The sequence below is a fragment of the Mustela nigripes genome, chromosome 4, assembly GCF_022355385.1.
Source record: "Mustela nigripes isolate SB6536 chromosome 4, MUSNIG.SB6536, whole genome shotgun sequence".
NCBI lineage: Eukaryota > Metazoa > Chordata > Mammalia > Carnivora > Mustelidae > Mustela > Mustela nigripes.
Window position 1 is genome coordinate 101,034,956 of NC_081560.1, and position 12,547 is coordinate 101,047,502.

Here is a 12,547-nt window from a genome sequence, read left to right on the forward strand (position 1 = left end):
CCCAATGATTTCATTATGACTCAACCATAGCTTTTCTACTTTCCTATTACCAACTGTTAATTAAATAAGTTCCATAGGCTTGTCTGGTACTGTAATCACAATTTATTACATTTACCTGTGAGATAAACTACCCTATGCTCCCCAAAACCAATGTAAAAAAAATGTATAGATCAAGGGGAAAAAATGCAGCTTGGGAACTCTTTAAGCACATCGCCATATGAAGCGAGACTATCTCTGCAATGCATTGTGTTTTCCAAGAGCTGCTCAATGCAAGTATTAAGAACAATAATGAGTTGAACTATCTCCAGCTTATCCCTCCTAACATTTTCTGTCTGTAGTAATTCGCTGCTCATCAATTATCACTAATTTTTAAAGCGCATTTACACAGGTTCTTAACATGGACAATGTAAAACTTTGAGGATCTTAATAGTTGTACTTGATCATTTCTCCATTAAAAATGTATTATATGAAAATGTCTTTCTTTTGGCCTTGTTTAACCCCGATGTTTGTAGACGTACCCCTCAGTAATTTTTTTTTTAAAGTCATATATGGTCAGTGTAGAAATAGGAAAAGCTGAAAACCCATGAAAAATAAATAAAACACCCCAAATCCCACTATTCATCAAAGACAGTTAACAACTTGGTGCATTTTCTGGGCATTTTTAGCATAGTTGAGATGGATAGACATACACATTTTGAAATCACTACACAATACAGTTTCAGTAAGGCAAAAGAAATGATGGGGCGCCTGTGGCTCAGTGGGCTAAAGGCAAAAGAAATGATAAATTCTGATACAGTGAAACTTCTGACAAGTTTTCTGAGTATCTTTGCCTTCTATATTTTTAAATCTGTTATATAAATATCATCTTATTGGGGATTTCCTTAAACCTTTTCAGCATGAAGGTGGTTAAAAATGTCCTCCTCTGGCTCTTAAAGCTTAATCATATATGTTAGACTAGAAAGATTTTACAGTGACCAACCAGAAGGTTTGAGGACTGCCACTCCTGTAAGATATCCTGTCTCCTCCCCTTCCATTGGATGTCTGAAAACAGAGGCAAAGAGACCCTGTCAAGTCATTTAAGACTTTCGTGGTCTCTTCCCTGTCGTTCATGGTCCCACGGCCCCTCATTGCTCCCCCATCTAAAATGGAAATGCAGTAACACAAGTACACACATCACAGCAGTCAGTCCAATGAGATACACATGTATCAATCAGAATAGGCCTCCAGGGGCGGGGTCTGAGGAGCTCAGTCAGTTAAGCAGCTCTTGATTTGGGCTCAGATTATGATCTCTGATTCTGGGAGATCATGATCTCAGGTTCTGTGATCGAGCCAAGCCACCCCCCTCCTCAGATAGACAAATGAATCTTTTTAAAAATTTTTTAAAAAATAAAATCCACCATCCCCGCCATATAGATGAATGAATAAATAAATGCATATATTTGCATACAAATAATAGTTCGAAGTAGTGATCAGTTTACTAGGAAGTAAAGAGAGCAGGGGGATATGATAGAATTTAATGGTGGGAACTTGAGCTAATCTGGTTCCAGGAGAGGCTTTCCTGAAGGGAGGACCATTGAGTTGGAATCCCAGTGATAACAGGGAGACAAAGATGCAAACATCTGGAGGGAAAGGAGATGGGAGATGGGACAGCAGATGGGGCAGCCCTGAAGTGAAAGAGAACCGGGCCAGTTGGAGAGAACTAGGGGAGTGTGGCTGGACAGTGAGCAAGGGGAGGCCGAGAGAAGTAGGGATGATGAGAAAGGAGCTTGTTGTACTGTGTTCCGATTACACCGGGAAATGGGGATGATGCCCGCCGAGGAGGAGTGTCATATGCCTTCTGCTTCAAAATGAAGTGTTCTGTGGAAAATGGGGCAAGGATAAAAGGACAGACAATTTAGGAGGCCAAGGGGAGAGATTTACAAGAGCCCGGCTGCTCTGGCCAATATTCATACATAGTTGAGAAAACAACAAATTAAAACAATTATAAATTTTCCTAGGTGATTTCAAAAGTATCTAAGTGGATTTTGGGAAAATCTGGAGAAACTTGTTTTAATGTTGTGTCTTAATCAGCAATACAGATTTGCCCAGACTTGTGGGGAAAGAGAGGTGTACACCCCCATAACGGGGCGGGAAAACCACAGGCCCTACCCCATAAAATCAAGGGTATTCTAAGACTTAGAGGAGACGGAATGTCTTCATTTTCAGTTCACATAAATTGGGGGGCTCTTAAGAAAAAGAACACCTGAGGGCGTCTGGGTGGCTCAGTCGGTTAAATGTCTGGCTTTGGCTCTGGTCAGAATCCCAGGGTCCTGGGAATGAGCCCTCTTTCAAGTTGGGGCTCTCTGCTCAGCGGGGAGCCTGCTTCCCTTCCTCTCTCTCTGCCTGCCTCTCTGCCTACTTGTGATCTCTGCCAAATAAATAAATAAATAAAAATCTTCAAAAAAAAAAAAAAAAGGAGAAGAATTTGTCTTCAGATTTTAACAGGAAAAGCAAATCACTAGCATCTTGTATGGACTGTGATATACCATAATTGTCTTGTCTTCAAACAGATAGCCCTAAAGTGATACCACGTTTCTCTTTGAATCAATGGCTTCAACCCCTAATCCTCCATGGATATTTTAATGAAATCACTGAATATGTTCCTTTTTCTTTCCTTTTCTGGTAACTAGTCTACAGACAAACTGGCTCTATTTAATGCCCAGTATTTGAGCAAAGATGTTTGCAGATCCCAGCACTCTCAGTTTAGATAATTCCATGGGGCAAATGTGTTCCGCAGAGGTCCTCTAACATCTGTGCAGTTGGGTCTTGTGTTACTGTCACCTTTCTCACTAGCTAATTTTAACAAAAGCAAGTTGAAAGCTGTTGTGTTTATTCAGTCTTGAAAAGAATTCTGGAAGGTCAGTATTATTTTCACCGTGTCTACTGCTTGAGGAAAGCACGCGGTAGAGAGCTTAGAGAAGTCATTCAGGGTCACATACGGAGGAAGGGTGAAATGAAAGCTTTCTCCTGGATGAATTAAAAAGTTCTTGCCCATTGCAGTTTTGTCTTAAACCTGCCTAACTTGTTAATCTGATTTTTTCAAAAATAATTATACTAATTCAGTGGTCTCACGTTTAAGTCTTCTCATTACTTTATATTCATGCTGCGAGACCTTTGGTGTAAATATGGAACGAAGCCGATACTGTGTTGAATCAAGAGGCATCGGTCAAATCAGTCTGATCCTTACTCTGGACTTTTAAGGCACGGTCCTCTCCTTTGTGGCAGACGGCAGGAGAAAGCCTCAGAAGAAACAGCTTTGTAATCATTTCTTTTGAGACTTTAGCAATTAATCCTAGAATAGAATTCAAGATGGATTCGCCTTAAATGGAGTCACACAGTGTACGTACTGCTCTCTTGTTCCCAAGAATGCACATGTTGGACAAGATGAGCATTTACGGCAGTTTGGAGTTGTTTGCCATATTTAAAAAAATGAACAACATTTTGCGTGAACTTTTCTAAAGCATATTTAGTTGTTCACACAGGTTGTGCACTTACTTCCCAAAATGTTTTTTGAATTAATGTTCACATCAATAATGTGTAATGTTGCTGTTATCTTCCAAATGTAGCATCTCTTTTTCTGAACGTAGAATACTAATTGTAAACAATAAAGGGTCATGATAGGTATTCATCAAATAAATATTTTAGGAGCTCATTTAGCATCTTTCAAATGAATGAATGAAAACACAATTACAATCTTTTTGAAATTATTTTTTCTATAATGTAACAGGCTAGACTTAAAGGGCATGTTTTCCTTTTTTACTGACAAAAGTTTCTTTGTCATTGATTTAGTAATAAAAATTCTTTGGTTGAGCTGAGAGAAATTTACAAGCTGATACTCTGTATCTCATTTAAAATGAAAGCAACTGGGGGTGCCTGGGTGGCTCAGTCCATCTGCCTAGGGTTCAGATCCTGGGATGGAGCTCCTCTTCAGGTCCCTGCTCAACGGGGAGTCTCCCTCTGCCCCTGCCCCCCGCTCCTGCTCGAGCACTCTCAAGTAAATAAGTAAAATCCTAAAAAAAAGAAAAAATTCTTTAAAATGAAAGCAACTGTTACAGTTTTCATTTCTCAGGATACTGAAGAAACTCTTCGGAGATGCGCTCCGACCCCAAGTTCTAGGACATTGTTCACCTGGCTGGGATGAAGGGTGTGACCAATACTGTGCCACCGAGATGACAGCCAGTCAGTTTTAGGCTGAAATGGAGAGACCATAGTCTAGTCTGCCAGCTGGGAAAAGAGCTTTTGTTTCAACATGTGCCAGCCGAAAGGTCATGGGTTATTGTCACAACCCTGTACCTACATTGGTGGTGGCATCTTTGAAGACCTTGGAATTGGGAAATCAGTCTGGCCCCATCTGCACGCATTGCTGCCAGCTGTGTACAGATGTTCCAGATTGAGGTTGCAATCGAAGTAGCCCGTACCCACAAGTGAGAGCAGCCCGGAGATGTTGGGTCATCCCATCCAGATGGAATGTTGGGAGACTTATGGAACCCTTCTGCCCCTGGAGCAGACGGGGGCTCGGTATTGTCGGACTGTCGTAGTTCCCATGTGAGAGTTCTCGCTACCACCAGATTTGAATGGGACCACAAAAGAGGAGAAGAGGGAAATCCCTGTAGAGTCAAAGAGGATGTGGTGATTGCTTCACACTGAATGTTGGTGTAAATGCTTCGGGTTGATTAGGGGGTGTCTGAGCTTGGGCTCGCTGCCGTGGCCCAAAAATGCAAAGGGCGGATGGTCAGTTCCCGTGAAGAGGAAACAAAGAAGCCTATAAAATATAAATGTAAATTTAGAAAGTGTTTCTGAGGAAAGTACCTGCATATTGACTTTGGCCTTGTTTTGGCGTCCAACTGCCTGGCTGCTGATAGCAGTCATGCCTTTGCAAACAGGTGGCAGAACCTGGCTGGTCCTGAACCTAACCTCCAAAGCCAGAGGCCATATTTCTTCACTCTTACGGTAATTTTGGTTCAAAGTGCAGTCTCTTAACAAGCTCCCTGCTTCAAAAGCCCCAACCTCTTTGTTTTGGTATGCTTGCTTAAACATGTCTTTCAAAGAGCTGGGTTTGTAAGTACGACTTTATTATAATCTCCTTTGCTTTTAAATATAGACTGTCAAGTGTATTTCCATAGGCTAACTCCGTCCCCTACTTCAAACTGTTTCTTGTATATTAAGTAAACATTGGGAGGTTAAGTGTACCAAGGCTGTGTCCTGCCAAAAAATGCAAAGCAGTTCACCTTCATCTGTGGTCCACGGAGACAAATAGAAGGACCCGTCGGTTTCTTAGTAGCTGAGTGTGTTTTTAAACGTATGTTTCCATTTCATTATTTTCTAGGTATATAATTAGTCCTTTGATTTATTCTTTGATGCATTAGTATAGACGAATATTTTTAATCTCTAGCCAGTTGGATCTTAATTGACACTCTTGTCACTGATTTTAAGTTGTACGATGTTGTAGTCTGAAAATATTGGCCAGCCTATGTTATGTTTGTAAATATCCTTCGGACGCACAGTAATGTGGTATTCTGTCTTTTTTGTAAAGTAAAAAGTGCATTATATAGTTAATAGCTCAACGTTGTCATTATATTATTTAAATACCTCATGACACATTTTTTTGTTTGTTTGTCTCCCAAAACTTTAAAGGACTGTTTTGTCTTGGGGTGGTTGGATGGTGCCGTCGGTTGAGCGTCTGACTCTTGGTTTTGGCTTAGATTATGACCTCAGGGCCTTGCAATGGAGCCGTGTGTCAGGCTCTGCTTCAGACTCTCTTTTCCTCCATCGCACGCGCTCACACTCACTTTCTCTCCTTCTCTCTCTGAAATAAATAAATAAATCTTTGAAGAAAAAAAAAAAAAAGACTGTGTTGTCTTAAAGATTTTCATAGAATTCTCCCTATTTCCCCTTGAATTTTTAACAGTTGAAAATGACTTCCTGCATTATATATATACATTATATATTATGAACTGTTCCTTATATAGACAAACGTTTTCTTGTCCCATACGTCTTGAGTGACCTTTTATCAGAATTAATACTGCAAGTCACCGAAACTCAAAAAGTTAGTTGAAATGTGCGACCCTTTTATTTTACCTTTGCTACTTTACCTGGCGTTTCATGTGATATCTTTTTTTTTTTTTCCCTTTTCTTTGCAGTTTGCCAAGGCACGAGTAACCGGCTCACCCAGCTGGGCACTTTTGAAGACCACTTCCTGAGCCTTCAGAGGATGTTCAATAACTGTGAGGTGGTCCTTGGGAATCTGGAAATTACCTACATGCAAAAGAATTACGACCTTTCCTTCTTAAAGGTTAGTTCTATCAAATTGACCATCTTACCCAAATACGATAAAAAGAAGTATAACCTCAGTGTATTTGCTTTCACTCTGGCAACTACAAGTCCTGGGGAGCTACAGATGCCAGTTTTATCAGAAAACCACTCTTCCAGCTAGTGTCAAGTTACAGCTATGAAATAATACAGAGAAACAGGCCGGCCTGGCTTTCCACCATCATCGTACACCCTGATACTAAACGTCTAACCATTGTCTTAGCTGTATTGGCTCTTTAATTGGAACTTTATTTTTTTTTAAGATTTTATCTATTTATTTGGCAGACAGAGATCACATGTAGGCAGAGAGGCAGGCAGAGAGGAGGAAGCAGGCTCCCTGCCAAGCAGAAGAGCCCGATGTGGGGCTCGATCCCAGGACTCTGAGATCATGACCTGAGCTGAAGGGAGAGGCTTTAACCCACTGAGCCACCCAGGCACCCCTAATTGGAACTTTAAAATAAGTTCCACTTTGTAGCTTTTTCCTGTTTCCTTGGTATTCCCTCTACACCACTTCACACATTTCCCAAATATTTCACAGCAGGCTCTAGTGAGCCAAAAGGACCCAGCTCTGAAGGCTTCAGAGTTTGGTCCTAGCTGAATTGGTCTTCTGGGTTATTATTTTTTTTTTCTAATAAGAAAGCATGCAAGACAGATACAAAATGAATTAATAAAATGTTCTCCTTTTATTCTGAGTGTCCCAAAACCACGTGAAATGAGAATCACAGCATTCCTGAGTAACGCACCTCGCCCTTCATTCCTGCCAGCAGGCTCAAGGGCCAAAAGTGTAGGAGTCACGGAAATCCTGTCACCCCTCCCCCACCCACATCCCCACTGTAGTCCTCTGCCTGCCTTATGTCCATCGGTCACTCGTGCGCGTGGTTCGCTCAGGTGCCCTGGGCTTCCTGGACGCGTGTTCGACCTTGCGTTCCGGAACTCCTCACAAGAGAAACACGTGGTCCCGTTCTGTCTCCTCAGACCATCCAGGAAGTTGCCGGCTATGTCCTCATTGCCCTGAACACCGTGGAGAAGATTCCCTTGGAAAACCTGCAGATCATCCGAGGAAACGTGCTCTATGAAAACATGCATGCCTTGTCCGTCTTATCCAACTACGGCACGAACAAAACCGGGCTGCAGGAGCTTCCCCTGAGAAACTTACACGGTGAGAGGCCCCGGGCGCGGGGACACTGTGGCTGCAGGTGCTCAGCGAACCGGTCACCTCTCTCTGTGCCACTCAGAGAAGTCTCGTATCCGTCCAGTACAGATGCTCTGTGTGCTAGCTACATGCCCGAGACAGTAGGTGGAAGTTAAAGAAGACGGTCAGTGATGGGAAGGGACGATTTAAGCCAGGTACCACTTGCCCTGTATCCCTGAGGAGATACCCAGAGAGTTAGTAAGAAACGGCACTGGTTCCTGGAAACAGAGACCAGACGACCTTGGCTGGGCTTCTGGCTCTCTGTGCCTAGGGAGAGAGTAAACGGCCGGTCCTGTTACCTGGACCTCGGGTATAAGGGACATGCATTAAAAACCTCCCCTGTCGGAGGCCGCTTTCAGAGTGATGCTGTCACACAGAGCATGACTTAAGGACAGAGACATTGACGGGAAGGACAGAGAATGACGGTGTTGCAGAGTTTGAATTCCCGTGAGTGGGACGTTCATGAGGGTCCTCCAAGTAGAAGCTAAGGAAGAGGGTAGGAGAGACAGACGTTGATTTAAACAAAAGTGAAGATAACGGAAGCGTGCCCCCGCAATGTGGTGGGTGCGGAGCTGGTGCCGGCCCTGTTACTTCGGGAACATGAGGCCCAGCCCCGTCCTGCATTGCACGTGTTTACACTGCCACCGTCTCGCACATAGAGAAATGGTGGCAAAGTGATCCTCCTAAGGTCCCAAATTCATTTAAAAAAAAAAAAAAGCCAAAAATGGCCACTGGCGTCTTTACCTTTCCCCTGTGCTATGCAGTTGTGATGGGAAGGGGGCCCACCAGGAAAGAGGGGGTGCCAGCAGAGGGTACAGAACAGAGGGAGTCCTGGGAGTGGTCGGAGCCTGGCAGACAACAGCACTGGAATGAGACAAGGCATCCAGACCCAGACTCCAAAACGGCTGGCACAGCCCTCTAGTCGGGCTCCTGGGTTTGGCCATCCTATGAAACGGCCCTAAGACTTTCCACCCAGCACAGTAGGTACTCACAGCACCCACGCACATAGTTCGCGTTTATGCTGATACTAATTTGTGCTATTTACACATTTTGCAAAATGGTATGTGCGTCCAGCATGCCTCAATCTGCCCGTCTGGCCTCATGCTCTGTCGCAGTGATGGGCAGGTGTGGTTAAGAGCGTGGACCCCGGAGCCAGACTGTCTGGGTTCCAGGCCTGGTTCCACCACTCCCCAGCCAGATGCCCCTGGAGCGGGTTCTCTCTGTGTCTCAGCTTCCTCTGCTTTAAAAATGTGGATAACGATGGTCACACACTTCCTGGGCATGGGGGGAGATTCAGGGAATCACTATGTTAAAGCACTGAGGAGTTCATATTCCCCTCGTTGGTGTTCTTTCCGCTTTGGGATGGGGTTGGATGCGTGCACGTGATTTCTTGTGATCAAATAACTATTTTAATGTGAAATTTTCCATCCTAATCAAGTACTGGTGCTAAAAATCAACTCAGTGCCCACCACAAAGAATAAAATCATTAAGTACTGAAAGTAAAAATAGAAGAATGACGGCACCCGGGCCGATGGCCTCTTTCTCTTCTAAGCTACCCAGTCAGGGGCACCCGAATCGTCTAGCACCTTTGCTGACTTTTTACTTCTCACCATGGCAGACCGAAGGTGTTCTGTAAGGCCCGACCACATACACTCTTCTTGGCACCTCTGTCTTCACGAGGGTCACAGCAGCCTTGATGCCCCTACTTTGTGGTTCCAGTTCTGACCTCCCATTAGAGATTTACCCTCTTGACTCTGGCTGCCTCCTGATTGTCCTGCTGTCATCTCTGACTTTAAACCCAACACCCCACAGTTTGGCCCTTCTGGACCTCCCTGCCTTCCTTCTGCGGTTTTCTCCACCGTCCGCCGGGGAGAACGCCCACCTGTCCCACCGACACGCATTGGCTCGGTCTTCTGGCTTCAGAAAGCCTGCTGTCCCCTCCCCCCCGCAGGCCACACGATGCTCCGGGAAGTGTCGTTCTCTTCGACAGCCTCGGAGCTCCTCCTGGGGAGGACCCTCTCTTTCATGTCTGTGCTCTGTCGTTGGGGCAGGTCTGCTCCCTGCCTGAGGAGTTGCTGGGCGTTATCTACCTGGTGGGGTCCTTGTGACCATTAGCTAAGCTTGTGTGTTTCAGTAAACCAGCAGAGTACCTGGCTGTGTCCTGCGTCCCGCGGGGTCTCGGGGCGGGGGGGCGCGAGCTTGCCAGCCACGTGACCCCTCGGGCTCCCCTGGCCCGTCAGCTCCTATATCCAGTTCACCCCTGCCCACCCCCAGCTGCGGTGTTTGTGCACAGAAGTCAGTCAGGAACCGTTTCTGTCAGCTGGCGTCGAGGCAGCGCTCTCCCTATACTCACGCTTGCCTTTTTCTCATCATTCCCGGTTTTCCATCTTGTGTCATTTCTTCCTGTGAAACATAGTCTTTCCTGCCAGTGGCATTCCTGGCGCCTGTCCTCTCCTCCCCGTACCTAGAGAGCCTTCTCCCTGCCCCCCCTTCGCTCCCCGGCCACCGTTTCCACTGAGGACCTCACAGCGTCAGCCCCTTCTCCTGGCCTTGCTGGCCACAGTGCGTGTCTGCCACGCCCCTCCGACCCAAGTCCCCACTCACTTTCACCCCACACAGCTTCCTTCCCTCCCGTATCTCTGCATTCTGATGGTTTGTGCTCCAGGCCAGTTTCATGGGGAAAGCCCAACTCCTCTGTGACACTACCACCCCTCATAGTTCAGCTGCCTCCCCCACCCCTGCCCTTGCCCAAGCTCTGTGGGGGTCCTGCTTTAGCAGAACTCCAGATGTAAAGAAATGCATGCCTGCTTTGTGCTTTGCGGGAGTTTACAGACCTGGCCCTGTGGTTACCGAGGTTCTTTCCCTGCACAGAAATCCTCCAGGGCGCCGTGCGCTTCAGCAACAACCCTGTCCTCTGCAACGTGGACAGCATCAAGTGGCAGGACATCGTGGACGACAGTTTTGTAAGCAACATGTCAATGGACTTCCAGAACCATGCGGGCAATTGTAAGTGCTCCAGAAAGTCCCCTCTGCCTGTAGCTCCTACGGTTGCTGGGTGGGTGGGGGGAGGTGGACACAGAGTTATAGCATGTTGGGGGTTGGGAGTGTGACAGAGAGCAGATTAATCTAAACCAAAAATAAGTAGTAAACAATTGTTCTGCCTGCTAGAAGAGTGCTTATTCAGGACCTAGGGGAAGCTGGTCTCTCGTGGGGACAGTAGGCATGCCTGCGAACTGGGCAGATCACCCCCTGCCACGACAACGGAGCCCTCGTGTGGCTGCTGACAGGAGCCGTCAGTGCTGGCCCCAGGGGCCTCTCCCATCTTGCCCAGAGGAGACAAGCCACGCTTTTGTGTGCTTCCGACGGGCTGCTGAGCAGTGCCAGGCCCTCTGGAAACACGGGAGGCTGACCTTTGGCCTCCAACAATAGAGCCCCAGCAAAGTTGGGCACAGTGCACAGCGGTGGGGGTTGGGGGGCTGTTGGTCCATATTCCCCTTGGTGCCCATAACCTGGTCCCCGCCATTCATCGGTGAAGCGGCCCGTGCCAGAGGGAGGCTGGCGGGGGGCCAGGCTGTAGGTCAGGGCTGCACCACTTGGACCCTTGGCAACACTGTGTGGGAAACTCTGAAGACACATGCTTACAGTTACCAGGCTCCTCTTTAACTCCCCCCTCCCTGGTCTCCCTGGTCTTTCAGTCCTTTAAAACAAGTCATCACCGTTTCCTGCTTCTCTGTTTCCCTAAACTGTGCATTGCATACGCGTTTCTGTGCGGGGGGTTTCTTTGTGGGGTTTTGTTGGTTTATTTATTTTTGGTCTCAAAGAATCTGGAGCTCCTGTGGATCTTCAAAATTGACTAGAACCCCCTTCTGGTTACTTCATTGTATCTTATTTTATTTGTTTATTTGCTTATCGTACTGAAATACCCTTAACATGAAATTTCCCATCTGAACCATTCTTAAAAATGGTACAGTTCGGTGGTAGTAAAAGTACATTCCCGCTGTGGTACAGTCATCACCGCTGTCCGTCTCCGGAACTCTTTTCATCTTGCAAAACTGAAACTCTGTCCCCGGTCCACAGGAACTCCCCCTCCAACTCCCCCAGCCCCTGGCAACCCCAGGCTGCTTTCCATCGCTATGAGTGTGACTGCTCTAGGGACTTCACAGAAGGGGCGTCACATAGTCCTTGGCTTTCTGTGACTGGCTTCTGTCACTTGGGTTACTGTCTTCAAGTTTCCTCCATGTTGCGGCACATGTCAGAATTTCTTACCTTTACATGGATGAGGAGTAGTCCGTTGTCCACTGGGGGGATATCTGTGTGCACGTGTTCTGTTGGTCCGTTCATCAGCTGGTGAGCTCTTGGGTTGCTTCCACCTGTTGGTGGTTACAAATAATGCCATGAACTTGGGTGTCGAGCCCCTTTGTCTCCTAAATACAGGATTCCAACAGATGGTCAGTGTGGCAAGAAACTGCAGACTTTATCCTATAACGCAAAATTTTGTATTATCCATGATGTCCGGCTTAACCTTTCCTCAGCTGTCTGATGGACAGACAATGGGGAGGTTGAATTGTGGACATTTATAACAACACCCAAAAAACGGACACTGGACGGCTGTGAGGCTAGGATGGGTTTGCCATAAACTAGAACCAACAGCCCAAATGGCACACCTATCCTCGTCACACCAAGACCATGAGGAAGACCCTGAAAAAAAAATACTGGGAAGGAAGGCTCTTCCAATAACAAGATTCAAATAAGACAAGGCTATGAACTGCAAACCAGTAGAGTGCTGGGTTACGAATAGACACTAAAGAATAAACCAGAGACCTAGAAGAGAAAGACAGTAAGAATAAGCCTCACTAAATTAAATATCCATAGGGGAGCCTGGGTGGCTCAGATATGATCTCAGGGTCCTGGGATCAAGCCCCGCATTGGGCTCTCTGCTCAGCAGGGAGCCTGCTTCCCCCTGTCTGGCTGCCTGCCTCTCTGCCTACTTGTGATCTCTGTCAAATA

General features: G+C 46.2%; 1 protein-coding gene across 1 annotated transcript in view; it reads left to right on the forward strand.

Annotated features, from left to right (window-relative positions):
* EGFR (epidermal growth factor receptor) overlaps positions 1 to 12,547 on the forward strand; it is a 202,670-nt gene that overhangs the window by 131,728 nt on the left and 58,395 nt on the right. The window contains exons 2-4 of the mRNA XM_059397207.1: positions 6,180 to 6,331; positions 7,324 to 7,507; positions 10,412 to 10,546. Of these exons, the coding sequence (XP_059253190.1) occupies positions 6,180 to 6,331; positions 7,324 to 7,507; positions 10,412 to 10,546 (471 nt within the window). The remainder of the gene's footprint in view (positions 1 to 6,179; positions 6,332 to 7,323; positions 7,508 to 10,411; positions 10,547 to 12,547) is intronic.